The sequence below is a fragment of the Alosa pseudoharengus genome, unplaced genomic scaffold (genome assembly GCF_046254945.1).
Source record: "Alosa pseudoharengus isolate Yale_2024_CS ecotype anadromous, Long Island Sound unplaced genomic scaffold, YU_APseudo_1.1 YU_APseudo_1.1_scf_6, whole genome shotgun sequence".
NCBI classification, from domain to species: domain Eukaryota; kingdom Metazoa; phylum Chordata; class Actinopteri; order Clupeiformes; family Clupeidae; genus Alosa; species Alosa pseudoharengus.
The window spans coordinates 6,767,955-6,794,452 of record NW_027468848.1 but is presented as its reverse complement, the minus strand read 5'-3'; the positions used below and the strand labels follow the sequence as shown (position 1 = coordinate 6,794,452).

The 26,498-nt window shown below is 43.2% G+C and overlaps 2 protein-coding genes across 6 annotated transcripts in view; one reads left to right on the top strand and one right to left on the bottom strand.

Moving 5' to 3' along the window:
• ralgps1 (Ral GEF with PH domain and SH3 binding motif 1) overlaps positions 1-15,349 on the top strand; it is a 171,508-nt gene extending 156,159 nt beyond the window's left edge. For 2 of the 3 annotated variants that reach the window (XM_076270439.1, XM_076270437.1), the window contains 9 exons: positions 3,063-3,189; positions 3,572-3,720; positions 5,744-5,792; positions 6,068-6,148; positions 6,846-6,954; positions 10,670-10,762; positions 12,833-12,938; positions 13,808-13,899; positions 14,167-15,349. In XM_076270439.1, coding sequence (XP_076126554.1) covers positions 3,063-3,189; positions 3,572-3,720; positions 5,744-5,792; positions 6,068-6,148; positions 6,846-6,954; positions 10,670-10,762; positions 12,833-12,938; positions 13,808-13,899; positions 14,167-14,196 — 836 coding nt within the window. In that variant the 3' untranslated portion in view covers positions 14,197-15,349. The remainder of the gene's footprint in view (positions 1-3,062; positions 3,190-3,571; positions 3,721-5,743; positions 5,793-6,067; positions 6,149-6,845; positions 6,955-10,669; positions 10,763-12,832; positions 12,939-13,807; positions 13,900-14,166) is intronic. The other variant, XM_076270440.1, reaches the window with a different exon arrangement.
• A 3,322-nt stretch (positions 15,350-18,671) lies between these two features.
• On the bottom strand, positions 18,672-25,979 carry LOC143106282 (E3 ubiquitin-protein ligase TRIM47-like). 3 transcript variants are annotated; one of them, XM_076270525.1, is made up of 7 exons: positions 25,604-25,979; positions 25,349-25,489; positions 23,641-23,736; positions 22,869-23,102; positions 22,225-22,384; positions 21,475-21,531; positions 18,672-19,891 (listed from the first exon to the last, which is right to left on the bottom strand). In XM_076270525.1, exons 1-7 carry the CDS (start codon positions 25,943-25,945, stop codon positions 19,353-19,355), a joined length of 1,569 nt encoding a protein of 522 aa, XP_076126640.1. In that variant the 5' UTR covers positions 25,946-25,979; the 3' UTR covers positions 18,672-19,352. The 3 variants fall into 3 exon arrangements, with proteins under 3 accessions (XP_076126640.1, XP_076126638.1, XP_076126641.1); XM_076270523.1 differs by having other exon boundaries at positions 25,349-25,979; XM_076270526.1 differs by lacking the exons at positions 18,672-19,891; positions 21,475-21,531 and adding an exon at positions 21,550-21,838 and having other exon boundaries at positions 25,349-25,979.
• Between the last annotated feature and the right edge of the window lie 519 nt (positions 25,980-26,498).

Here is a 26,498-nt window from a genome sequence, read left to right as displayed (position 1 = left end):
TGCCTTCACTCAGACCACGTTATCAGCGATCAGAGATTCCAACAAACATGTCGTTCCAGGCCCTCAAATCTGCACCCTGCACTGTGTGTGTGTGTCTGTGTGTTTGTGTATGCATTCTGAGCCCTCGCGTCTGCACCCTGTGCTGCCTGCCGAGCTGTTTTGGTGAGGGATCGGTGAGGGATTATTTGCTCATAGTTCAGCACTCAAGATTTTATGAGATAATGTTTGGATGTGCGTCGCCATGGAAGCTGAACTCAATGTTTCCACTCTGGCTTCAGATCCTAATGAGTTAATTGCTGAAAATAGGAAATGAACTCGGTGTGTGTGTGTGTGTGTGTGTGAGTGTGTGTGTTAATTAATGCTTTCACTGATAGATTGGCTCTGTGGAGAAAGGCAAACACTGCTTATGTTGGCTTGTGACAGGGCCATAAAGCTGAAGCCGGCTGGACATGTCTCCGGAGACAGGGCTGGTCTGCTATTTCAAACATGTGCTCATGTCTGAGGGAGGCACACAGTGGCCTCCAGGCGAGCAAAACATGCATCGCACCGTTTGGAAACTCCTGCAGAATTGTCACCCTGATTACTTCAGAATTGTCACCCTGGTTACTGCAGAATGGATGCCCTAGTTACTTACATGTTTTTGCTCTTGTTCGGTCACCACCATCTTGATGACAGACTTTTCCTCATAAGAAGACAGTGACCTGAATACAGCACAAACAGTGTTTCTTTAATTTACAAAGGCAAAAATACTTCAGTTTGTCTGCAGAGACCCTCTCCATAGTAGCATAGATGTGTATGGATTGTTTTGATCCTAGCTAATGGCCAAAAAGAGCTATTTACTTTGAGGCAGCGATGTTGCCCAAAAGGGCTATGCCATTCATTCATTCATTCATTCATTCATATTCCGGTCTTACTCAAAACTGCACCGATTGGCGTTGTTTTGGTTCCAAATGAGAATTTATACTCGTTATCATCCAAAAGTAGACCCTAAGTTATTGTTTGACCGGAGTTTCCCTTGTTTCTATTTGAGTGTCCTTTATAGCCAGCAACTTCAGTGCATTCATACAGCTGTGATCCTTTAACAGTCTGAGGTGAAATGTTCATCTCGATCTGGTAGCGTCTCTGGGCTGCTGCTGTATTCCTGTCTGGAGCTTGAGCTCTCAGGCCTGGTAGCATCTACTTCCTTATGTACTCCGGCGTTCTTTGAAGAGGTTTAACGACAGAGGCGGTGGAGACTGCGGTTGGCACACCATGGCTTCCATGCCCTAATTGGCAGGAAGAGGCCTGTTGACTTCGGCACTGAGCACATAGCATTCCCACGTGTGCCCAAACGCAGGGCCGTTAAAAGACGGTGGGGGACACAAGGGCTCTGGGCGCACCAGATTAGTGAGAACTCACAATTTCACCCGACTCTCACAAATACCTCACGATTTTACGGCCTGATGGATAAACAGTCCCCGGCTGTCATAGTGTTCTCTTTACGAGACCCTAATCTCCTCCAGTGAAGACTTGCACGTCGCTTTGTGTTCCTCCAGCTGATATCAAAGTGATTATGCCCAATAGTGACAACAGTGACGGCTTTCTCAGTATCTCTCAGCGTTCACCAGCCAAGAGTTTGAGTGACATCTGGTTATGTGGTTGTATCCGTGTACAGTAGACAGCTCAGTGTGTCTGTGTGTGTGTGTGTGTGTGTGTGTGTGAGTGCCTGAGTGTGCTGTAAGTCGTTTGCGGTGCGCTCAGCTCATTAGCACAGATGCAGGTCTTAACTAGGAGCACATGGGGCTTTAACGGCTGTTTGTTTAGCTCGGGAGAATGCAGCAGTGGCCCATGTGGCACGGGCTAATTGGACAGCGAATCTGTTAACGGTTGGACGGTGCCAGTATGCCAGCTCAGGAACCCTTAAACGTGTGATTGCCCTTAATAAGTGCCCCAGAGGACCGCTGGGCACGGGTAATGACACAGGGGGGCACTGACGCTAATGGAGACAGTCTGGTAGTAATGAAGAGGCATGATTGGTCTGGTCTTGGTGATGGCTAATGGATTGAGTGTGATATGTCTGGCTTAGGTCATCATTTTCCTGTTAATGGATTGGGTATGTGTCTGGCTTAGGTAATAGTGTTGATGTTAATGGATTGTATCAGATATGTCTGGTCCAGGTTATGGAAGGTGAATGGGCTGGGTCTGATAGTGTTGGCATGATTAGCAGTGTGCTGGGTCTGATTAGCAGTGTGTTGGTGTAACAGAGGTCGTAATTCGTCCGCCGCTCACGGCCCTCGAACCCGCCACCTCAACACTCTCCGGCATGGGAGTCGAACGCTCTAACCACTGAGCTAAAAGCCCAGGCTCCCAACTCAGCGGTTAGAAGCGCTCTAAAGGTTAGGGCTGTGAGGATTTACACGGGCAACTAGCACGCTAGCTCAGTTCGCCTCCGTTACATGGGGTCTGATAGTGTTAGCCTGATTAGCAGTGTGTTGGATCTGATTAGCAGTGTGCTGGGTCTGCTAGTGTTAGCCTGATTAGCAGTGTGCTGGGTCTGCTAGTGTTAGCCTGATTAGCAGTGTGTTGGGTCTTATAGAGTTGGCCTGATTAGCATTGTGTTTGGTGCTGGTTAAGATTTCTATTGGAGGAGGGAGAAGGTATCCTTATTTGGGGCAGCCGTGGCCTACTGGTTAGCGCCTTGTACTTGTAACCGGAGGGTTGCCGGTTCGAACCCCGACCAGTAGGCACGGCTGAAGTGCCCTTGAGCAAGGCACCTAACCCCTCACTGCTCCCCGAGCGCCGCTGTTGTTGCAGGCAGCTCACTGCGCCGGGATTAGTGTGTGCTTCACCTCACTGTGTTCACTGTGTGCTGAGTGTGTTTCACTAATTCACGGATTGGGATAAATGCAGAGACCAAATTTCCCTCACGGGATCAAAAGAGTATATAGCCTATACTTGTACTTACTTATACTTATCAGTGAAGAAAGACTAATAAAAAGCACCAACATGCCATTGCACTTGCTCCCATATCTGCAAATGTTTAATGGAGAGACGATGTGTGTGTCGTACCCTGACTTCTTCAGGACCCTCGGAGGTGAGTGCGTCTGTGAGGTTCTCCCGACGACCCACCTGCCCAGACACCTCAGTGGGGGCACGCCTGCCCACCCCACCCCCTGCACGCCACCGCAAGAGCCACAGCCTGGGGAACAAGTCAGTTCTCCTCAGAACACACACACACACACACACACACACACACACATTTACTCATGCGCACATAGAAAAGTAGCAGAAATCTGACACAATAACATTTGTATGTTCCTTTGAATTTAGTGTACCATTTAGTTCCAATTTCTACACTCTCACACAGACAGACAGACAGACAAACCCATGTCACACACACACACACACACACACATACACACACACACACACACACATACATACATACATACTGTACATACATAAAAGTTGTTTGTAAATGTTCTTCTTAACCACGATTTTGAGTGTACAATTTCACAGTTGGTGACACCTCTTTCCTTAAATATCAGAACATATCTTTCCCTCTTTCTCTCTCTCTCACACACACACACAGCATCAGCCAATATGGAGTATCGGAGAGCAAGAGTGCAATCTTCCCAGCGGAGAAACCACGCCACCTGCTGGATGACAGTTTTCTGGAGTCGCACAGTCCTGTCCGCAACCACACACATGACTCTGTCTTCACCAACGGGGTCTCGCTAGGTAAACATCATCTAACACCCTGTGTTATCTAATCCTCATGCTTTGTGCCCCTATGAAGGTAGGTTTTTTTTTTTTTTTTACTGGAGGTGCTTTATCTCCAAAGGGTATAGTACGCTGTGATGCAAGTTAAACCTAAAACAGAGCATACACACACACACACACACACACACACACACACACACACACACACACACACACACACACACACTCCCTCACCACTAATTTCCTATTTTCAGCAATTAACTCATTAGGATCTGAAGCCAGAGTGGAAACATTTAGTTCAGCTTCCATGGCGACCAGTGTTGGGAGTAACGTGTTACAAAGTAACGTGTTACTGTAATTCCACTACTTTTAGTGGTAACGAGCATATAACAAAGTATTTTTGTAAATCAAGTAACGCAATTACAATTACTGAAATTTAAATGAGTTTGTTACTTGTGTTACTCTGTTGATCCTGAATGAACGACTGCAGACAAGATGACAGATGCACATTTGCTGCTTCTGATTTAATGTCTCCCGACCAGGGGCGCAGCTACCCATTTTTGAGGGGTATGCAACAACAATATTGGCGCCCCCCCCCCCCAAAAAAAAAAAAAAACACAAACAACTAAAGCAAAACAAAAGGTCAATAATTTACACTATTACTGTGCATTAGTGTCTATTGAATATGTCTTTAAAGAAATGCTGCCAATTTGATGTTTAACTTGATGTTATACTTGATAAGTATTGATAAATGGTGCATTGCCACTTCAAGAGAGTCTAAACGGTTCTCATAACGTCCTTTTGCCAGCTATTGCTCACAATGGATAAGGCTGATAGGCACTCTAGCCTTGTTTGTTTGCACCACATTGCAACACAATATTAAGTTATTTACAAGGAGCCTTCATTGTTAGGATATGGAAACATGTAATGAGTTACTGCTAGCATGACATTTCTGTTTGCAGTTGTCCATTAAAAGTGCAGTATGAGCATGGTAGCCACCTAGCTATCTGAATGGAATAGGCTATGTTTCAATCGGCATTATGCTTAACAAATGCTAGTTAGTCTGTTAACATTCATATTTCCAAGCCTCCAAGTACAGACGTCATCACTTTAAATCCTACCTGTTGCCTTTCACCGTCCACTTATTTAACTGCTGTTGCATCCCTTGACATGCCATCTTCTCCATTTCTTTTTCTATTTTTAGTCGTCAACAGCTTTTTTTTTTGCTGTATCCATCTTTTTCCATATGGCAACACACTACTCGTAGGCCTATCTGCTCGCCCAGCGCTCACAACGCCCCCACTCCCTCTTCTATGTCAAAATTCTATGATGGAATCTTATGAGATAGGGTGCCTACTCTAGCCTGTTAGTCCTCTAAAATGTTATAGAACGTGGAGAACATTTTGAAATAATTTAGAAACGGACAGCAGTAGCTAAATATTAATAATAATATATAAATAAGTAATAAATACCAAATATATTATTTTATTTTATTTTACCTTTGCTGTAAAATTTGGCGCCCCCATGGAGCTGCACCCCTATGCGCCGCATATAGCGCATACCCACTTTTTGCGCCACTGCTCCTGACCTTAGCTGTATGTCCCGCGATTGTGTTTCATAGATGCATTCTTTATAATTAATAGGAGCCTCCTCACATTCATCCTATTGATTTGAAGGCACGTTGAAACTACAATAAATAGATCTAAAAATTAGGTTTATTGTTTGTGTGACTGTTCAGTACTGTTCATATTGACATTTTAAAAGTAGACTTAAAAGTAACTCAAAAGTTACTTTCTCTAGTAACTAATTACTTTTGATATACAGTAATTGGTAAGGTAATTCAATTATTTTTAAAAGAAGTAACTGTAACTAATTACTACTTTTCAGTAACTTGCCCAACTCTGATGGCGACACACAACCAAACATTATCTCATAAAAACTAATCCCTCACCGATCCCACCAGGCAGGTACAGACCAGGCCACATGGGTCTCGGGCAGCAGGAGACTTAACCGTAAACCGCGTTGTGCTCTTTCTTCACAGGCAGTAGGGACAGCTCCTTCAGTGATGAACTGACCTCTGGTATGGAGAGGTAAGATGGACGCCATGTTACCCATCACTCTGCTTCATAAACGTATCAGTGTGCATGCAGAGCTGTATTGAGAGTTAATAATGTACATTTACTGAATTGTAACAAAAACAAATGTCCAATAGTAGTGTCGTCATTTACCTGTATGTTTGTCTCTCTCTATTCTCACTATTCTCTCTCTCTTTCATTCTCTTTCTCTCTCTTTCTTTCTTTGTCTCTCTCTGTCTCTTTATCTCTCTCTATCTTTCTCTCTCTCACTCTCTCTCTCTCTCCGTCAGGGGCCGTATGTACGCCACCCTGGGCCCCAACTGGAGGGTTCCGGTCCGCACTTCTCCGCGGAGCCGAAGTTACATTTACAGGTGAGACTCTCCTTTTCAAAACACATACTTGAGCTCTCAGGTACATTTGCAGGTTACTACCGCTAACCACCATATGGAAACACCTGAGAAATACAGTAGGCTAACGCTAACCACCATGTGGAAACACCTGAGAAATACAGTAGGCTAACGCTAACCACCATGTGGAAACACCTGAGAGATACAGTAGGCTAACGCTAACCACCATATGGAAACACCTGAGAAATACAGTAGGCTAACGCTAACCACCATATGGAAACACCTGAGAAATACAGTAGGCTAACGCTAACCACCATATGGAAACACCTGAGAAATACAGTAGGCTAACGCTAACCACCATATGGAAACACCTGAGAAATACAGTAGGCTAACGCTAACCACCATATGGAAACACCTGAGAAATACAAAGGAAGATGTGAAGGGAGTTCAGAAGACCATAGAGTACTAACTGGACAGTGGTTGATTTTTAAATAGAATGTTTCTGTGTTACTGCGATGCTATGGCTGTGTGTGTGCGTGTGTGTGTGTGTGTGTGTGTGTGTGTGTGTGTGTGTGTGAGTGTGTGTGTGTGTTTGTGTGTCAGTGTGTGTGTTTGTGTAGTCCTGAGCAGGCTATGACTGCTGTAACAGTACTGTGTGTGTGTGTCTCTCTCAGTAAGCCATCTGGGGCTGTGTCCAGTTACGAGTGTGTGTCTCTCTCAGTAGGCCGTCTGGGGCTGTGTCCAGTTACGAGTGCAGTGCCCTGTGCAGCGTCACCATGGAGGGACCCCTGCGGCGCAAGACTCTGCTGAAGGGAGGACGCAAACCTACCGTACGTATCCCCATGGCAACCGCAAACCTACCGTACGTATCTCCATGGCAACCGCAAACCTACCGTACGTATCCCCATGGCAACCGCAAACCTACCGTACGTATCCCCATTAAGGTGCATCAAATTTGAATGGGAAATTTTAATTTCAAAATATCAATTTGGCTGGCATTGCATTTTGTTCCAATTAACATAAAAATTACTTTTGCACAGTTTTGAGTAATTCCATTGAGATTTAGGGGTGCCACCTAACACATGAACTTTGGCGAAATTTCGCATGTGCAATTTTTAGTCTAATTGCCAAAAGTTGACCTGGAAATGTTGAGTACAGTGAACTTTTATACAGTAACATGTTCTATAGGGTTATCAAAGTAAAAGTTGTTTGTTTGCCCTTTGGGCAACTTGGGCATTTCTCAGAATTTAACTTTCAAGATTCTCCATTCACTGTCCTATAGACAAAATGAATGGAGGTTAATGGGACATGTTCACGTGGCCTTACCCTGAATTCTGTGCAGCAGTGATGGATGTCGGACACACAGAGAAACATACACACAAAGACACAGACACACACACACACACATACAGACAGACACACACAGAGAGAGAGACATACACACAAAGACACAGACACACACAGACACACACACACACAGACACACACACACACACACACACAAACACACACAGACACACACACACACACAGACACACACACACACAGAGACACACACACACACAGAAACACACAAACACACACACACAAACACACACACAAACACACACACACACAGACATACACACACACACACATGTTCTCCACAGCCAAAGAGATAAATAGAGAGAGAGAGAGAATAAGGGATACAAAGGTGAGAGAAAGTGGAATAGAACATTATATCCAATATTCCAATATATGATTTAATGTTCTGCATTTCTCATTAGTAGGTCACTTTGATACTAAAAGTATGATTCTATGTAATGACTGTATGATATCTGTACTGTCCCTGTGTATATCTGTGTGTGACTGTGTTTAGAGATAAGCGGGAATATTATGACTTTACAGTGTTTCACTGTTCTGCATGGCTGCGTCAGTAGTTATCTGATCCGGATTGCCAGGCTGCCACTAATCAGGGTCTGATTCAGTGTAGTCCACGTGAGATGGGATGACCAACGCCATCTCCCGTCAGCCTGGAAGGATACTTAAACTCTAACTATTTCCTTGTCTAGTTAGAGCTGCTGATGGATCTTTAGGTGAAGTCATGCTGTCTCTCCCTTGATGCGCATCATTGTAAATAAACTCTGTTCCTGATTTTTCATACTATTGGTCTGACTGGGTCTCTATTAAATCTATGGTATCAAAATTACCATCAAAGGAGAGAAGAAAGACACACCCAGAGAAAGCGGATGAAAAAAGCAGAGACAGGGCCAGATGTATGTTTTTGTGCCCACGTCAGGCATATTTCATTTGCAAAGTGCACGTAAAAGCATGGCGAGGTATGTACAAACAGGCCGCACTGAGGAAAAAGCGTAGACTGCCTGTCGTGGGAGCTGCAAATGGCTATTTGCGCTTTTCCGTGTCATGCATATGCATTCATAGGAGGGTCAGAGGAAAGTGGGAGTATCGCACAAACACAGGAGACGACAAGTGCTAATAGCATTGATTAGGTATTCCGCCATATGTATGAAAACAGCGCATGTCTGTTTTGCGGTGAAAAACTTGCGCCTGTTAAAAGCAGGTGTAATCAAAATCGCGGTTGAATGCGTCAATAAGAGAAACTTTTAGAGACAGCTGAATAAGTATTCAGAGTTTTCTTCATTGTGCAATAAATAGTTCAAGTATTTTTAAGTAGATTAGTAGAACTACTAGGCGTACTCTGTATGTCGCTGCTCGTTGACATCTTATTACCATGTATGATCGCTAAAGTTTGTTTCTTTTTATGTCACAATTGGTTAACTATTCAACTGCGCTTGTGGTTCAGCTGTGGGCACGCAATTAGCTTTGCAGAGGGGGCGGGGAAACAACTACAGATATGATAGTAATATGTAATAACACATCCAACACAGATCAAGATCACCTCAAACAGAAAGATCACCTCAGTTTTCTTGAGCTGTAGTATTGTTTACCTCAGATCTCCATGGCGACCATTGTGCACTGTTAACCACTTTATCCAACAAAAACAGATGTGCGGTGGCACCCCTAAATCATAATGTACTGGAAAAATATTTTGCATGTGTTGTTTCTACATATATTGGAACACTTTTAGCACCCAGCCATATCAAAATTCAAGAATTGTGTTTTTTGATGCACCCTAATCCCCAAGGCAACCGCAAACCTACCGTACGTATCCCCATGGCAACCGCAAACCTACCGTACGTATCCCCATGCCAACCGCAAACCTACTGTACGTATTCCCATGCCAACCGCAAACCTACCGTACGTTTCCCCATGCCAACCGCAAACCTACCGTACGTATGCCCATGCCAACCACAAACCTACCGTACGTATGCCCATGCCAACCGCAAACCTACTGTAGGCTACGTATCCCCATGCCAACCTCAAACCTACCGTACATATCCCCATGCCAACCTCAAACCTACCGTACCCATGCCAACCTCAAACCTACTGTAGGCTACGTATCCCCATGCCAACCTCAAACCTACTGAAGGCTATGTATCCCCATGCCAACCTCAAACCTACCGTACATATCCCCATGCCAACCTCAAACCTACCGTACATATCCTCATGCCAACCGCAAACCTACCATAGGCTACGTATCTCCATGCCAACCTTAAACCTACTGTACATATGCCCACATCTGACTCATTGTACGTAGGTCAGTTTCAAACCTACCGTACATATGCCCACATCTGAGTCATCGTACGTAGGTCAGTTTCAAACATACCGTACGTATGCCCACATCAAACTCATCATACGTATGCCACTGTGCGTATGCCAACCTCAAACCCACCGTACATGCCAACCTCAAACCCACCGTACATGCCAACCTCAAACCCACTGTACATGTGCCAACCTCAAACCTGCTGTTCGTATGTCAAACACAAACCTGCTGTACCTACTATCTATCTGTATATAACTGTCTTTGGACACACACACACACATACACACACACACACACCTTCTATAGGGTTGTATTCAAACCACTCCACATATTCCAACCATAAAGAAGGCATTCCACCATACATTTGGCAGTAGGCTATAGCCTGAAGTAGGTACACCAACCGTAGAAAATTCCAAACCTCTGTATTTACTGTATGTCATCTTTGGACAATGAAGGTTGGCCGCGTGTTTACCCAGAGTCCACTATAAACCCTTTCAATCTGTTCCTTGAGGTTGAAACATTTAAAACCAACGCAGATACTTTGAAATTATAATAAATTGGAATTTGGCGTAATGCTCTACAAAATGTTGACTTACAAACATGTTTTTTTTTTTTATTTATTGTTTGTTTGTTGCCAAGCTACCATTAGCTCAATGTTGTTTTTTGTGCCACCGGAAATGCCTTATGAACGCACGTGTTTGTTTCTGCAGGTGAAAGGGTCTAAAGCAGTGCATTAGCATGTGCATTCTGCGCTGCAGTTCATAGTTGCATCACACTCAGGTGCAGGGGACCCACCTGTGTACATTGACCAGAGTTGAATAGCATGGAACTGTGTTCCGTTTGCTTGTGTGTATTTCACGTTTTGTCCTGTTCCTCCGCAGCTGTCGTCCTGGACACGGTACTGGGTTGCCCTGTCCGGCGCCACACTCGTCTACTTCGGAGCGAAAGCGCTGAGGGCCAGCGAGAGGAGACACGTGAGTATGGAGGGGAAATACAAGCAGCACTCATACATACTGTACATTCAGCATGCAGCACTCATACATACTGTACATTCAGCTAGGCACAGCGTATCGTACTTATACATACTGTACATTCAGCTAGGCACAGCATATCGTACTTATACATACTGTACATTCAGCACTCATACATACTGTACATTCAGCTAGGCACAGCGTATGGTACTTATACATACTGTACATTCAGCTAGTCACAGCATACGGTACTTATACATACATACATTCAGCTAGTCACAGCATACGGTACTTATACATACATACATTCAGCTAGGCACAGCGTATGGTACTTATACATACTGTACATTCAGCTAGTCACAGCATACGGTACTTATACATACATACATTCAGCTAGTCACAGCATACGGTACTTATACATACATACATTCAGCTAGTCATAGCATACGGTACTTATACATACATACATTCAGCTAGTCATAGGATATGGTACTTACACATACTGTACTGTACATTCAGCTAGGCACAGCATACATCACTTATACATACTGTACATTCAGCTAGGCACAGCATACAGTACTTATACATACATACATTCAGCTAAGCACAGTGCTTATACATACATTCAGCTAGTCAAAGCATACAGCACTTACTGTATACATACTGTACATTCAGCTAGTCACAGCATACAGCACTTACTGTATACATACTGTACATTCAGCTAGGCACAGCATACGGTACTTATACATACTGTACATTCAGCTAGTCACAGCATACGGTACTTATACATACATACATTCAGCTAGTCATAGCATACGGTACTTATACATACATACATTCAGCTAGTCATAGCATATGGTACTTACACATACTGTACTGTACATTCAGCTAGGCACAGCATACATCACTTATACATACTGTACATTCAGCTAGGCACAGCATACAGTACTTATACATACATACATTCAGCTAGGCACAGTATACAGTACTTATACATACATACATTCAGCTAAGCACAGCATACAGTGCTTATACATACATTCAGCTAGTCACAGCATACAGCACTTACTGTATACATTCTGCACTTTCAGCTAGGCACAGCATACAGTACTTATACATACATTCAGCTATAGAATTTCAATAGCATAGGAGTTCATCAAGTCTGAAGTACCACCTCATTGCAAAGTTACCCGGAGGTATGAGCTATAACATCAGCTTTATCAAGCAAGCCACTCCCGACCAGGCGCTCAGATGCAAACATTTATATTTACTTACTCAACTAATAACTAACCGACTAACTCCCTTACTCAATCGACTGCATTACCTCGGTGTTACTGCACGTCATCGACAGTGAGTGGAAACTCCAGTCATTTGCATTTCCCAACGGCTACTAAGAACTGACAGCAGACACTGCGCTGATGCCTGCGCCCGAGTGAAAATGAGAATAAAAGAGACGTTTAAACTTTGAAGTCAGTAACGTTGGATTATATTGTAGTAGCTGGCTTCATGTGTGCATGCTCCTACATCTCACCCCTGATGACATGCACCGCATACTCCGCAGTGTCCAGGCATGCGGGTTAGGGGGAGACCATGCTACAGTCACTGCATGACCAGTGTACACCACGACTTCCCATGCACACTAGCAGCCTGCCCACACTTCAGAACCGCAGGAAGTCACACTGTTTTTTGGGCAGCCGTGGCCCACTGGTTAGCACTCTGGACTTGTAACCGGAGGGTTGCCGGTTCGAGCCCCGACCAGTGGGCCGTGGCTGAAGTGCCCTTGAGCAAGGCACCTAACCCCTCACTGCTCCCTGAGCGCCGCCGTTGAAGCAGGCAGCTCACTGCGCCAGGATTAGTGTGTGCTTCACCTCACTGTGTGTTCACTGTGTGCTGTTTGTGTTTCCCTAATTCACCGATTGGGTTAAATGCAGAGACCAAATTTCCCTCACAGGATCAAAAAAGTATATATACTTATACTTACTACTATACTGTGTCTTGCTCCTGTTTTGACTGTAGTATACAAGTCAACCCAGCATGAATTCACACTATGTCTTGGTCCTGTTTTGACTGCAGTACAAGTCGACACCCTGCAAGAAGATCACTTTGACCGGGTGGATAGCCGTGCTTCCAGACGATCCCGACCATCCCAACATTTTCCAGTTGAACGACCCTGATAAAGGTAATCAAACCTGATAAAGGTAACCAAACCTGATAAAGGTAACCAAACCTGATAAAGGTAACCAAACCTGATAAAGGTAACCAAACCTGATAAAGGTAACCAAACCCCTTAAGGGGGGGGGGGGGGGGGGGGGCACACACACACCCAGATAAGCACACAAAGAGCAGTAACTATCAGTACAAATATGTCATAAAAAAACAGTCTGTCCAACATATGGGGCCACCTGTGGGAAGCAGACAGGTGTAATGAGAAAAGAGTGAGTTGATTTGGTTATGAGATAAGATAACACAGTTGGAGTGTTTAGGAATGATGGAATATAAAGGGATGGAGTGTAAAGGGATGGAATGTGAAGTGAAAGGGATGGAGTGTAAAGGGATGGAATGTAAAGGGATGGTGTGTAAGGGGATGGAGTTTAAGGGGATAGAATGTAAAGGTATAGAGTGTAAAGGGATGGAGAGTAAAGGGAGGGTGTGTAAGGGGAGGGTGTGTAAGGGGATGGAGTGTAAAGTGATATAATGTAAAGGTATAGAGTGTAAAGTGATAGAATGTAAAGGTATAGAGTGTAAAGTGATAGAATGTAAAGGTATAGAGTGTAAAGTGATAGAATGTAAAGGTATAGAGTGTAAAGTGATAGAATGTAAAGGTATAGAGTGTAAAGGGATGGAATGTAAAGGGATGGAGTGTAAGGGGATGGAATGTAAAGGGATGGTGTGTAAAGGGATGGAGTGTAAAGGGATGGTGTGTAAGGGGAGGGTGTGTAAGGGGATGGTGTGTAAAGAGATGGTGTGTAAAGGTATAGAGTGTGAAGGGATGGTGATAGAATGTAAAGGGATGGCCCTGCCCCAGCTGACCGCACTTGTGTTCTACAGGAAATGTTTACAAGTTCCAGACGGGGTCACGCTTCTCTGCCATCATCTGGCACAAGCACCTGGAGGAGGCCTGTCGGAGCAGCCGTCCTCAGGTAACACACTCTCACACACACACACACAACCACACACACAAACGCACACAGACACAAACACACACACACCTCCTCACACACATTTCAGCTCCATACTCACACACACACACACACACACACACACACACACACAATCATATATAAATATCTGCACAATATGCCCATTTTCAGCTACTGTACATATTGTGATTTATTGTCAAGTGTAAAAGTGCATAACTGTAGAAATGTACTGAGCTACCAGCTACTTGATGTGCTTCTTGCCCTCAGGCCCCTGCCAACCTCATGTCATTTGAGTAGCTGCCAGAAGAGGGTGCTATTGAGCATGACGCGTCAGTCTCCATCAGCAGTAACAGCAGTGATGTGGAGGATCCACTGCGGTTGGTGGCCCATCAGGCCTTGCGTTCTTGCGAGAGGTCCTGCCTTTGCTTTACAAAGCCAAGAGGACACTGAGACTCTGGACCCGAGTCTGGGGCATCCCAGCAGGCCTTTCCCAGCTCCTGGACATGGAGGAGTGTGGTGTGTCTCTCTCGCTGGGCAAGCTGGTGTGTGTGTGTGTGTGTGTGTGTGTGTGGGTGTGTGTGTGTTGTGTGCGCCACGTCCAGTTGACGTACAAATTAGTATACAGCACCGGAGACTCCTGTGTACATTACACACAGACACACACACACACACACACACACACACACACACACACACACACACACACACACACACTCACACAAACACACACATACTGCCCACGTCAAGCATGATTGTAAATAAACTGTACATATCATTCCAAATGTTGCTAATTTAATATCTCTTGTAAAACAAGTGCCAACTGATGATGTGTTCATGTTATTCAGATATTCATCTTAAATATTGAATGGTAGTGACTGCACTCACACACACACACACACACACACACACACAGACACACACACACACACACATTGTGGTGGTGGTTGCACAAACACACACAGACTAAATCATCATCATCACACACACACACACACACACACACACACACGCACACACGCACACACACATACACACACGCACACGGCTCATCTCATGTGACAAGAAGACTGAAGCTACATGTGTGTAAATGACAGCATTATTTGGTTTAAGTGTGTGACTGAGACTGACTGTTTTCCAATGATTAGTATTTGTGTCCTGGACTTGATAGTATTTGTGGTGGTCTAACTGTTGATGAAGTTGTAGTGTAGTGTTCCTATCATATCAAATACTTTCTTCACAGTGTGACATCACACACACACACACTCACACACAGTAACATTGTGAAGTATGAAAGCGTAACGAGCCATACAGAAGTGAAAGACTGAGTTTTGTATTTGTAAATAAATCATTAGCTTTTGTTTTTCAGTACTGTAAGACAGTATGACCTCACTTGAGTTAGACGTGTACCTGCACCCCACCTACACCAAGTATTTCCACAGGTATCCTCCTGTACCCCCCCCCCCCCCCTCCCCAACACACACACACACACACACACACACACACACATATTGGGACAGTTTGGTCACTAGTGCACTGTACATAACTCCTGTATGAAACCTGTATGGCCCTGTATGGTGTGTGTGTGTGTACTCTCAAAAGTGTCATTTGCAAATGGACCAGAGATGGACTGCTGAACAGTCTGCCTGTGTGATTTTGGTTTGTTTGTTTATTTGTTTGTTTTTGTTGTTATTATTTTTAATACCACATGTGTCATGAATGATGTAATATCTACCATAAATGGGTGACCTCACATTTCACCTTTTTGTTATGTGTTGATCCTTGATCCTTGACAACCACTTAGAGTTTGGAAAGGGTGTATTTAATCACACACACACACACACATACACACACACCATGGAGGTGATGGGAGACAATATTAGTCTCTAATAGTAATAGTGAGGTCAGTTTAAATAAAAACAAAACAGCAGTAGGGTGTGTGACACGGCTGTCAATCAACCTAATAGACTCCTCCTCTCAAACTGTGTTACTGTAATAAACAGCACTACACAGCTGGATAAGCCACTGAACTAATCTGTTGATTGTGCCGTGTTGCTAGGGAACACCTTTAGAGAGTGTAGCTGCAATGAGGGAGCCAAGCAGTCAAGCAAGAGTTGCCATGGCGTAGGTTACACTGATTTCAGAACAGCTAAGGGGGGGTTCCACTAGCACGTCGTGCCTAACAACACCCCTTAGCTAGCTAGCTAACAAACTCAACAAAGGTCAAAGGTCAGGAGGACAGAGGATAATAATGGCTGGAGACCAACAAACTGTGTGGTGATCAAGTACTGGGGCCTCATTTATAAAAGGGTTGCGTAGAAACCATCCTTCATCTGATCTTAGATCATTTTTGAAATTATCGTACGTGTGATTCAGAGAAAACGAACGTACGCACAAAAAAACGTGCGTACGCCACCCTTCCAGATGTGCCCATTATAAATCACAAATGAACGTCAACTTGTGCGCAGCCGGATGGTTTTAGGTCTCCGCCTTGTAAACACCCCCTCATCAATATCATTAGCATATGTTTTAATGAAATCAATGGCCTAAAAGCTGTAGCTTATGTAAAATTATATATTGAAAACATTGTATAGGCCTAGCCTATGCCATCTGATGTTAACTAGCCTATATGCGTCAGTTCGAATAGCTTACCTAATTATGTTTTTTCCAGCAAAGCTTTCTGGAAAGAGATCGTATGCATCCATGTCCATTGTCCTCTGCTCGCTTTCATTCCTTTTGCTTGCAGTAATGTGAATAATCAACATTTCGTATGTTTGTAAGTAAGCTAGGCCTACTTTGTAGAAAAAAAATGGGTAGGCCTAGCTTATGAAGGAAAGACCTCTAGGCCTATATAATCCTGTACGTTATGGTACAGTAGGCTACTGTACGTTTCCAATATGACCCAGGTTAATATGCTGATTTAGCCTACAAAACAGAGGACTAAATTATAAGCGTGATATGTCATGTAGGCTTAACGTTTCTTTTAGGGTAGGCTATGTTTTTGCTGAAAAAGTAGCCTAGTTTGCCGGTCATTTTTCATTCATTCTGCATATCTGTGTTATCATTTTCTTTCAATAATGTCCAATGGCTTAAATATTGTCCTTTATTGTTTGCTTTAGGCTTACCTTTATATTTCATCCTACATTATTCAACTCACGTATTGTCATCTGATCTTGGGCACTGCCAGTCAAAAAAGGCAAACAGGTGCGCGCTCTGCACCTCTTTACGCAACTCTGACGCAACACTAAATATGAAGATGCCCTGCTTTCAGAGGATAACTTCCGTCCCTTGGTTGTGTAGGCTATATATTATATATATTATATATATATATTATTATATATATAAGCTGGGAATAGGCCTATGAGCGCAAATTAGGATGTAGTGGAGGCTAAACGCGAGTAAACACAGTTTATCCACCTCTGAAATTTCAGAAATAGAGTTTAGGCCTACCCACCTCTTATTAGAGTTTATCCACCTCTCAAAAACGTTTATTCACTTTTATCGTTCAAAACTGTATGATCAAATACTATCCTATATTCCCAATACTGCACAATAACCTCCAACATTATCAAACTGTTGCCTGAATGGCTTTTTGAATGCCTTCCTCTCCTAAACGAGGGTAATTGGACATTTGATGGTCAATATTAGATTGGTGAGAACACTAAATATACTAGATCACCTGTAAGAATGTTTCAATTAGGCTATTCTATCGTAGGTCTTGGTGGGCTTTTTTTAGATATTGTGAAATAAGTATACGTCTCACTTTCTTAAGTGGGCTATAGTTCTCATTAGCAGTTTTATGCCAAACCATGAAACATTAAGCTGCGTCCAAAAACGTCTTTAAAAATCTTCTGATATTGATCATGCATATGGCAAAGAAAGACATGAGATCGTTGGTCTTGGAATTTTGAAAATGCATCGCACTTGGACCTCAGATTACTTGCAGTACCCCGGCATTACCACAAGGAAATGGTCGTACGTCAAGTTTGAACCTGACGTGGAGATAAGCACTTTTCCACGTCAAAGACGGTTTTTATAAATCTGAGCGTTGGCATGGATTTGAGCGTACGCACGGTCTAAGATCAAATCTGTGCGTAAGAACGCTTTATAAATGAGGCCCCTGAACTCACAGCTCATTTACACAACCATTAATATGAGAGAACAGAGGTACAGCGTGTGTGTGTGTGTGTGTGTGTGTGAGGACATAGAGGGAGAGAGCTGGGGTATAGCTCCACTTGTTTGATGTTTTATTTGATCTGATGTTTACGGGTGCATGCAGAAATATTCATATCACTTCTGTAGGTCTCCCACATTTAGCTGATGATCTGTTCCAAAGGTGGAACCCAGGTCACAATAACTTCACTGCTGATCTAGGAGCTATTCATTACCCAGGGTAGAGTGTGTGTGTGAATGTGGTCTGGAATCTGTGCAGGAGGGTCATTGTGTCAGAGATGCTGTAGAAGTCCAGAGTTCCTGCCCTGTGATCCACATACACTCCTATTCTGGATCTGGCCACTAGAGGGAGTTGTGTCTCTTCATTACTGTGCCTGAATAAGGAGCCAGAGCCAGAGAGGGCCAGACTCCAGAACTGATCTGACCTTTTGATCCTAGTTTCAGACTGACACACACACACACACTCTCCCACATCATATACTGATGTCTGGCCCCCTGACCCTTTGTTATTTATTCATAACAAACAACTATAGAAGGATTGATAAAGAAACATGGATTATTTAATTGATTACATGACTCACAAAGATGAAATATTGCCTGTCAACAGTACTGATCATGTGTTTTTTATTTAAAAACAAAAAACCGTAAATGCAACTTCGACCTTAACATCTGATACATTTAATTTGAACAGAGTTTGAGTCAGTCATGTTGCAACAAGTATAAATGATCATACATCAGATATATATTTTTATAATCTCTTAAGTACAACCACATAAATATTTAGTGTGTAACTCAACTTAATGAACATCACTTTCGACCTTCCATCAGACACGTGTCCAATCACAGAGGGTCTAAAGGCCTGAACACCTGGGGGAGGGGAAGGAGGGTTAGGGGGAGCAGGAGGGAGATGAGATGGATTGTGGGAGAGGATCAGAGGGGGTGAAACACTGGGATCATCAACACATTTCCCACCCAATAGTGTATGTGTGGTGTGCTGATGTGTGTTCCAGCAGAGGTCCAGAGGTGCAGACGCTGTAATATCTGCTGGGGTCCAGAAATGAGGGAGTGCTTTTGGTCTTGAGGAAGTGGTTTTGTTTTCCCCAACAACACAGAATCTTAGACAGCTGAGAGGCAGCTGGCAGATCTTAACATGTGAGTGGTGGCTTATATGTGTGCTGATGAGATGGGATGTGTTCATGTGTGTGTGGGTGTGGATGTGATAATAGCATCTGTTTATCTGGGGTCTTACTGTAACATTTCTGTCCTGCTATATACAGTGTGGGTCACAACAGCGTCACTGGTGATTCAATATCTACCAAAAAACCAGGGTAGAGTGGTTGAGTGAATGTGGTCTGGACTCTGTGCAGGAGGGTCATTGTGTCAGAGATGCTGTAGAAGGCCAGAGTTCCTGCCCTGTGATCCAAATACACTCCTATTCTGGAGCTGGCCACTAGGGGGAGATTAGTGTGTTTATTATTGTGCCTGAAATAGGATCTGGAGCTAGAGGAGTTGAAAGAGGAGCTGTAAAGTTCCAGCCTCCAGGACTGATCATTATATCCAAACCCACACTCAACATCCACTCCGTTCCTGCTGATGCTTTTATATGAGACTGCTATATAACACCACTGCCCACTCCACTCAAACTCCCAGTAGCAACGTCCAGACACACCCTCTCTACACAGCACCTGATTCCACTCATCAAATCTCTCTGGATGATCAGGATATGACTGGAGCTCATTTCTCCACTCCACCCTCTTGTTCCCCTCAGACAGATGGAGGTGTCTGTGTGCTGTATTTGGATCCAGTGTGAAGTGACAGGAGTCTGATGAGGGAGAAGAGAGGACAAAGTTAAATTTGTATTTTGATTAGGTGTGTGTGTGTGTGTGTGTTGTTTACATGATTGTGGTTTCTAGTGTGTATATTCAAAACTTCAAAAGTGTACATGGCCATGTGTGTGTGTCTGTGTGTGTGTGCAAGGGCGTCGCTAGAGTTGTATTCCATAGTACGCACACACACGCATACGTGCCCCCCCCCCCCTCCCAAAAAAAAAGATACCCGACCTTATTTACAAAATTTGCGCTTTTGGTAAATGTAGGCTTGCCTAACGTGGGCCTCTCCTTATTGAGCCTAAGAAAACCCTTTACATAAACTGGAACAGAAAGCCCCTCTTAAACACGTCAACCTACCCATGTCATCCCATAGCCTACCGCATAAAGCGTCTAACTTTTGCAACACTGGCTGTAGGTTAGCCTACGTGGGTTTATAGGGGTGTTTCAGGCTTTTTAAAAGTTCTGGGATGAGGGAGATTTCTCTCCCGGGAATTTTTTTAAATTCTGGTTGCTAAGCACACTATTTTAATGCAGTTTGGGAAGGACAGAAATACCTTTACAGAGCTCTGACTCAAATTAGGGGAACATACCTTATGCGCATTATAACTTCACTGCCAACCCGTGAAAAAGGGAAAGAAAAGAAAAAATAAACAAATGAGTTTATGTCGCGATTTGCGATAGAGAAAAACACAGTTATGTTAACACTATACATTGCACTGCTGTTTTGGTTGTCCCAAACTTTTAGATGATAGGCCTACGCACAGTCAAGGACTTTTAACACCCGCACCAACGCGACTTGTCATGACGTGCCTTAGCCCCAAAAAGGTTGAGAACGTCTGCTCTACGCATTAACTGAATCCCTGTTCCAAACAGTGTTTTACTGTTTTACAGAGTTAAAATAACAGAGGTAAGCAAACAATGCAACATTTTAAACATGCATGAGTATTTCTTCTATCCGGGTGATAAAGGCTATTATCCTATGAATGAATGGAACGTTGTGTTTTTATGCGCCAGAATTGACCCATCCAAAGCCACGCCCGAAAACTGCCACAGGTCAATGCTTATCATGTCATGACAATGCTATGTTTTCATATTTTATAGTCTATGGTTTCCATGCACACCATATTCCGGTTTAATTCGGAATAATGCCAATATTCAGATTACACGTGAATCAATAAATATTGTTTTAATGCTGTAGGCTAATATTGAATGATTTCACAAATAAAGCCGTGAAAAACTTGTACGCACAGTGCGTACAGGATTACGCCTGCCGGTGCCACTGTCTGTGTGTGTGTGAATGTCTGTCTGTCTCTGTGTGTGTGTGTCTGTCTGTCTGTCTGTTTTTGTGTGTGTGTGTGTGTGTGTGTGTGTGTGTGTGTGTGTGTGTGTGTGTGTGATTCTGTACATGTATGTATGAATGATTGTGTGCAAGTGTACACATGAGTGTGTTTCACTGCCTGTTTTCAAAGATTAAAAGTGTGTGTGTGTGTGTGTGTCTGTCTGTCTGTGTGTGTGTGTGTGGACTGACTGTGTGTGTACATGTTTGTCTCAGTCTATCTAGACCAGACCAACTTACACTTTAAGAACTCCTCTCTGGTTACTGGCTCAGTAAAAACAGTCTGGACATCAGACACTGAGAAAGAAGAAATGCATTATAACTAACCAAACTTGAACCAAAGTGAAGATGGAGATGCACTCATTCAAGCAGCACTGATCTTCATCAGGATGGGAAGAGCAGGTTCAGAACACCTTCAGATGTGGGGGCTGCTGGTCTAGTGGTTCAGGAGCTTCCAAATGGAACACCTAAAGGTTGTGAGTTTCATCCCAGGGGCTGCCACCATTGTGCCTCTGAGCAGGGCACCTAACCCCAAGTTGCTTCAGTAGTTCCTGTAGTTAGTTCACTGTGAGTCTCTCTGGATAAGAGTGTCTTCTGAATGATTCTAATGAAATGTAACCATTTGAATCAATTCCTTAACCCAACTAACTGCAGAGCAAATGGGCCAATTAAGTTGGTATATTACACATTGAATGACCAAAATATCTGTGCACACATGACACGAGTAAGCATTTGTCACTTTGCCTGATTAATGAATCATCACATTGACCAACATGACGGCATGAATATCACTATGCACAGGTGTAGGCGCAGGCTTCAATCAATTCTTTTTATAGGTTCTCAGAGTGCTGAACCGAACAACTCATATACTGTACCTTTAGCAACTTATAACAGCCTATAACAGAAAAGTAGAAAAGACTGCACTTTGCATAAACTTCATTATTTTATGTGACCTTTTCTCCCTTTCTAATGAATATCTATATAACCAACCTGCTGCAGAGATCTTCATGACTTCCTGCTTAAAGAAATCCTCCAGCTGCCCCTTCAGCGTGGAGACAGATTTCTTCACAGCCTCAAAAGACCAGCTTTGGCTGACAGAGGTGCTGGATAAGTCTTTAGACTGAGGTTGAGGGACGACTGACTGAAAATTCTACAAATGAGAGAGAGAGAGAGAGAGAGAAATGAATGGATAGAAACACAATTATATATATATATATATATCTATAGATATATGATCTCTGTCCAAAATTGTTATTTTATTGGATTAGCATCGTATACGCCATTACTGTCTACTCATGTTAAATAAGTTGTCCTGCATCATATTATTGGTTGGATCTAATAAGCAACTTGATGCAATATCTAGTGCTACAAGGTTTATATCAAGCAAGGGGTCCTTGGTCTGAGAAATGTTGAAGACGTCAGATCAAATGCATATCTGAGGTTGTATATTGCAGAGCTTTGGCACTGAATGCAACATTGCAGAGCTTTGCCACTGAGTGCAAGAACATTCAACTGAAAACAGACACTTTAATTATGTTGTATATGTCAATTTAATTAGGATGTTCCAACGAGGACTCTATGATGTTGGAAATTGTCTGCTAACAAACAATCTACAGTATCTATACTACAGTTACCTTGAGGAAATGGATGTGATCGTCTGTGTGTGAAAGCTGCTCCAGTTCAGCATCTCTCCTCTTCAGCTCAGCAATCTCTTGCTCCAGTTGCTTCAGGAGTCCTTCAGACCAACTCACCTCAGCCTTCTCCTGAGCTCTGATCAGCTCTGTCACCTCAGAGCGCCTTCTCTCAATGGAGCGGATCATCTCAGTAAAGATCCTCTCACTGTCCTCCACTGCTGTCTGTGCAGAGCTCTGTTTGGAGACACACAAAGAGGAGGGTCCATCTAAAGCAGCCCTCACTCAGCTCCTCCACACAGCCTGTTACCCACAGTGTGGCACAGAGGAACTGGAAAGTGACTCAATTTTGCAGACTCCTCTTTGGCTGACTGGGTGAGAGCCCTGACTGAGTGTAACCTGCATTGTGTTGACCGCACAGCTCAACCCTGCACTCGTACTGACTTGAACAGCAACTTGCAGCACCTCAGAATGGGAGTCGAGCACGCTAGCAAGTGAGCTAAAACCCACAGGCTCTAGCATCTCCTGCTAGCACGATTCTTAAGGTGTTGGGAGGGAGGTTTACACACTGCACAGCTACGTACCAACTGGCTACCGTTAGATGAGCTCTGACATGGCAGCCAGCTACCGTCCTCTACTCTGGTCAGTACTAAATTTGTGTTTGTCCCCAAATTACCATTAGCTCAAAGTTGATAACTGTGGCACAGGGAATGTCGAAGGAGCGCACCTGTTTGTTTATGCAGTTGAAAGGGTCTATAGTTTTCTCAGTACTCACCTTGAGAGTCTCCACAGCCTTCCTCAGCTCCAGCAGCTCCTTCTTTCTCTCCTGGAGTCTCTGCTGGAGTTTCCTCTTGGTCTCCTCCATCTCCTTCTAAATGACACAGTGACAATACCAGACTACACATTACTACATAGTTACACTGTATATTCAATAGTAATTTAATCCTCACATGACATTTTAATTCATAAATTTAGTCATTAAGAAGCCTGTTTGTTTGCAGAATCTGTGTAAACCACTGAGCAAATAGTGTCTTTATTGGTACTGATGAGAGATACCACATATTCAGTCATGACCCCGACTGTGTTCATCTTTACTTGGCACAAAGGAGCAGAAGGGATCAGTAATAACTGGGAGTTCAGCACATTATTCTGTGTAGCTCTGCTTCTGAAAGAAACATTGAATAATATAATTTGATGCAATGTGTATAACTACACGCTTAAAATGAATGTGTTAGAAACAACACAAACTGTGTTGTCCCTTTCTGGACATAGAGATGTGTTAAAAACAACTACCACTAGATACGATGGAGCCTATTATAATAGAAAAAAAATTGTAATAATGCAATAAATGATGACTTCTGGTGAAAACCTACACAGGTTATTATATTCAACTAATTTATAGAAAAGCAAGGTAGTGTGGGGAAATTTTCAGTGATTAAACAACATTTTAGCTGTTAAATGTCTACTAGGGTTGTTGTTGTCCAACTGGCTACACTTTAAAGAAATGTAGGCGTTACAAGGATGATCTCAGCTAATTTGGTTTTCTCTTAGCTGTGACCTCTGAGGCCAACTGCATTAGAGAGTCTGGAGTAATACCAGCTTTTCTTTTAATTAGCTTTCTTTATGATGACAGTTCTTTTATGTTTATTCGGCGTAATCTATCAAGAATACCCTGTTTAGTCCTATAAATACTTGTTGCTCTCATGCTTGCCTAGGATGCTTGTGTGTTTGTAATCTGTCTCTGGCGTTGTGAGTAAAGCTTTGTACTCTGCAGTGCAGTCGGCTTGCCTGTGCGTTACTTTTTGCCTTTAATACTTTATTTTTACCACAGTAGCATATAAGACTAAACCATATAGTGAAAGTTATAATTTTGACTACGTAATTAAGCCTACTTGATGATAATATACAAGTGTTCACCGGTGGCCCCCTGTCAGTGCTGGCATGAACTTGAATATGAATTTGGTATTGCATGTCAACAAGGTAGGCAGTGTTTCCCATACATTGACTTATTTGTGGCGGCCCACCACAATATCAAAATTGACCACCACACAATGATTTTCCAGGTTGTACTAAATTGTGCTTAAATTTGGTTAACATCATAACCACGCTGCGCTAATTTGTTAAAAACTGTTGCATTCAAGTTAATTCTGCAAACCTACCACCACAAATATAATTTAATTCTGTAGGAAACACTGTATGCATTTCAAAGTGAGGATAGCTTTTTGTCTGCTGTAGCCCATATGGTTTTCATTCAACCTGGCAATCATTAACCTGAAGATTATGCTGTTTCACTTCATGACCTTCCAAAAAAAGGAGCCATCCTTAAATCCTATTTGTTTATGTTGTTAGAAGAATCAATTATTGTTTAAAAAAATATTGTGAAAACTGCAGTTTTGCAGAAATTATTTATTATTATATGGTATTTTTTTGTAAGGGATATACTCTCCATGGTGTGTGAGCAGTCGCACACTCCCGGTGCTTACCTGTTTCTCCGATCTCTCAGCTGCAGCTGAGACCGTGTCATGGCCTTTGTGTTCATCTACCAGACATAGCACACAGACGCAACTCTGATCCGTGCGACAAAATACCTCCAGGAGCCTTTGGTGCTGAGCGCAGATCTTGTCCTGTAGCTGACCTGTGACATCAACCACGTTGTGTCTTTTCCCTGAGAAGAGTTCATCATGGCGCTGGAGATGAGTCTCACAGTACGACAACAAACACACCAGGCAGGACTTGACCGCTTTTAGTTTTCTCCCGGTGCAGCTGTCACACGCCACATCTCCAGGTCCAGCAAAACACTGAGGAGTAGGCCTAGCAGTACCTTGAATTCTGGTCTTCCTGAACTGTTCCACAAGCTCAGCAATAAAGTTATTTTTGTTTAAAACAGGTCTCGGAGTGAAAGTCTGTCTACATTGTGGACAGCTGTAAACTCCCTTCTGATCTTCCTGATCCCAGCAGCCCTTAATGCAGCCCGTGCAGTAATTGTGTCCACAGTTAAGAGACACTGGATCCTTCAGTAGATCCAGACAAATCGGACAGATAAAAAGGTCCTCCTGGTTAATTGAAATCGCCTCTGCCATTCTTCCTGAGCACGACAAACACTTCGAATCTCTGAAGCCACTCTCTACTTTCAGTTTCGTTTCCTCTGAACTCCGTGTAGACCAGCCTACTGCTTGGGAAAGACTTTGTGCATTTAGGGGTGTGTCAATGCAACGGAGATCCATGCCCAAAACATATTTGTCATTGACAAAGGTTGACAGGTAATAGACCTCTGAAGTTCGCCTACAAAAAAGATCCAAAACGGCCATCTTTGCCCATATAAGGAGATCCGGTTGTTAATTGAAGCTAACTACCTATGGCAAATTGCATTGCAAGTTAGCTCTGGAGTAGCAAAAATCTAAGTGTGCCGCCTTCACTTACCGGAGATCACAGTATCCACTCGAAGGCAGAGGACAAAAGTGTGTTCAGGAAAACGTCTGCATTTCAGACTTTTTCATCCCCACGAGACTTTAACAGGTGCGATTATCCAAAATCCCCATGTTATTTTCTCATAGGAAAAATCGCCAGATACCGGATGTCAAAGACGGCAGCTTTTTTGTAGGCGAACTTCAGAGGTCTATTCTGCAAGGCTGA

What these genes read in the sequence shown, in the direction of transcription:
- LOC143106282 (XM_076270523.1), bottom strand. Translation starts at nt 25,945, where the DNA reads ATGGCAGAGGCGATTTCAATTAACCAGGAGGACCTTTTTATCTGTCCG. An exon ending in ATCACATCCATTTCCTCAAG is followed by an intron (nt 22,385 to 22,868) that starts GTAACTGTAGTA and finishes TCTCATTTGTAG; the next exon opens with AATTTTCAGTCAGTCGTCCC. An exon ending in CATGAAGATCTCTGCAGCAG is followed by an intron (nt 21,532 to 22,224) that starts GTTGGTTATATA and finishes CTTCTTTCTCAG; the next exon opens with TGTCTGATGTCCAGACTGTT.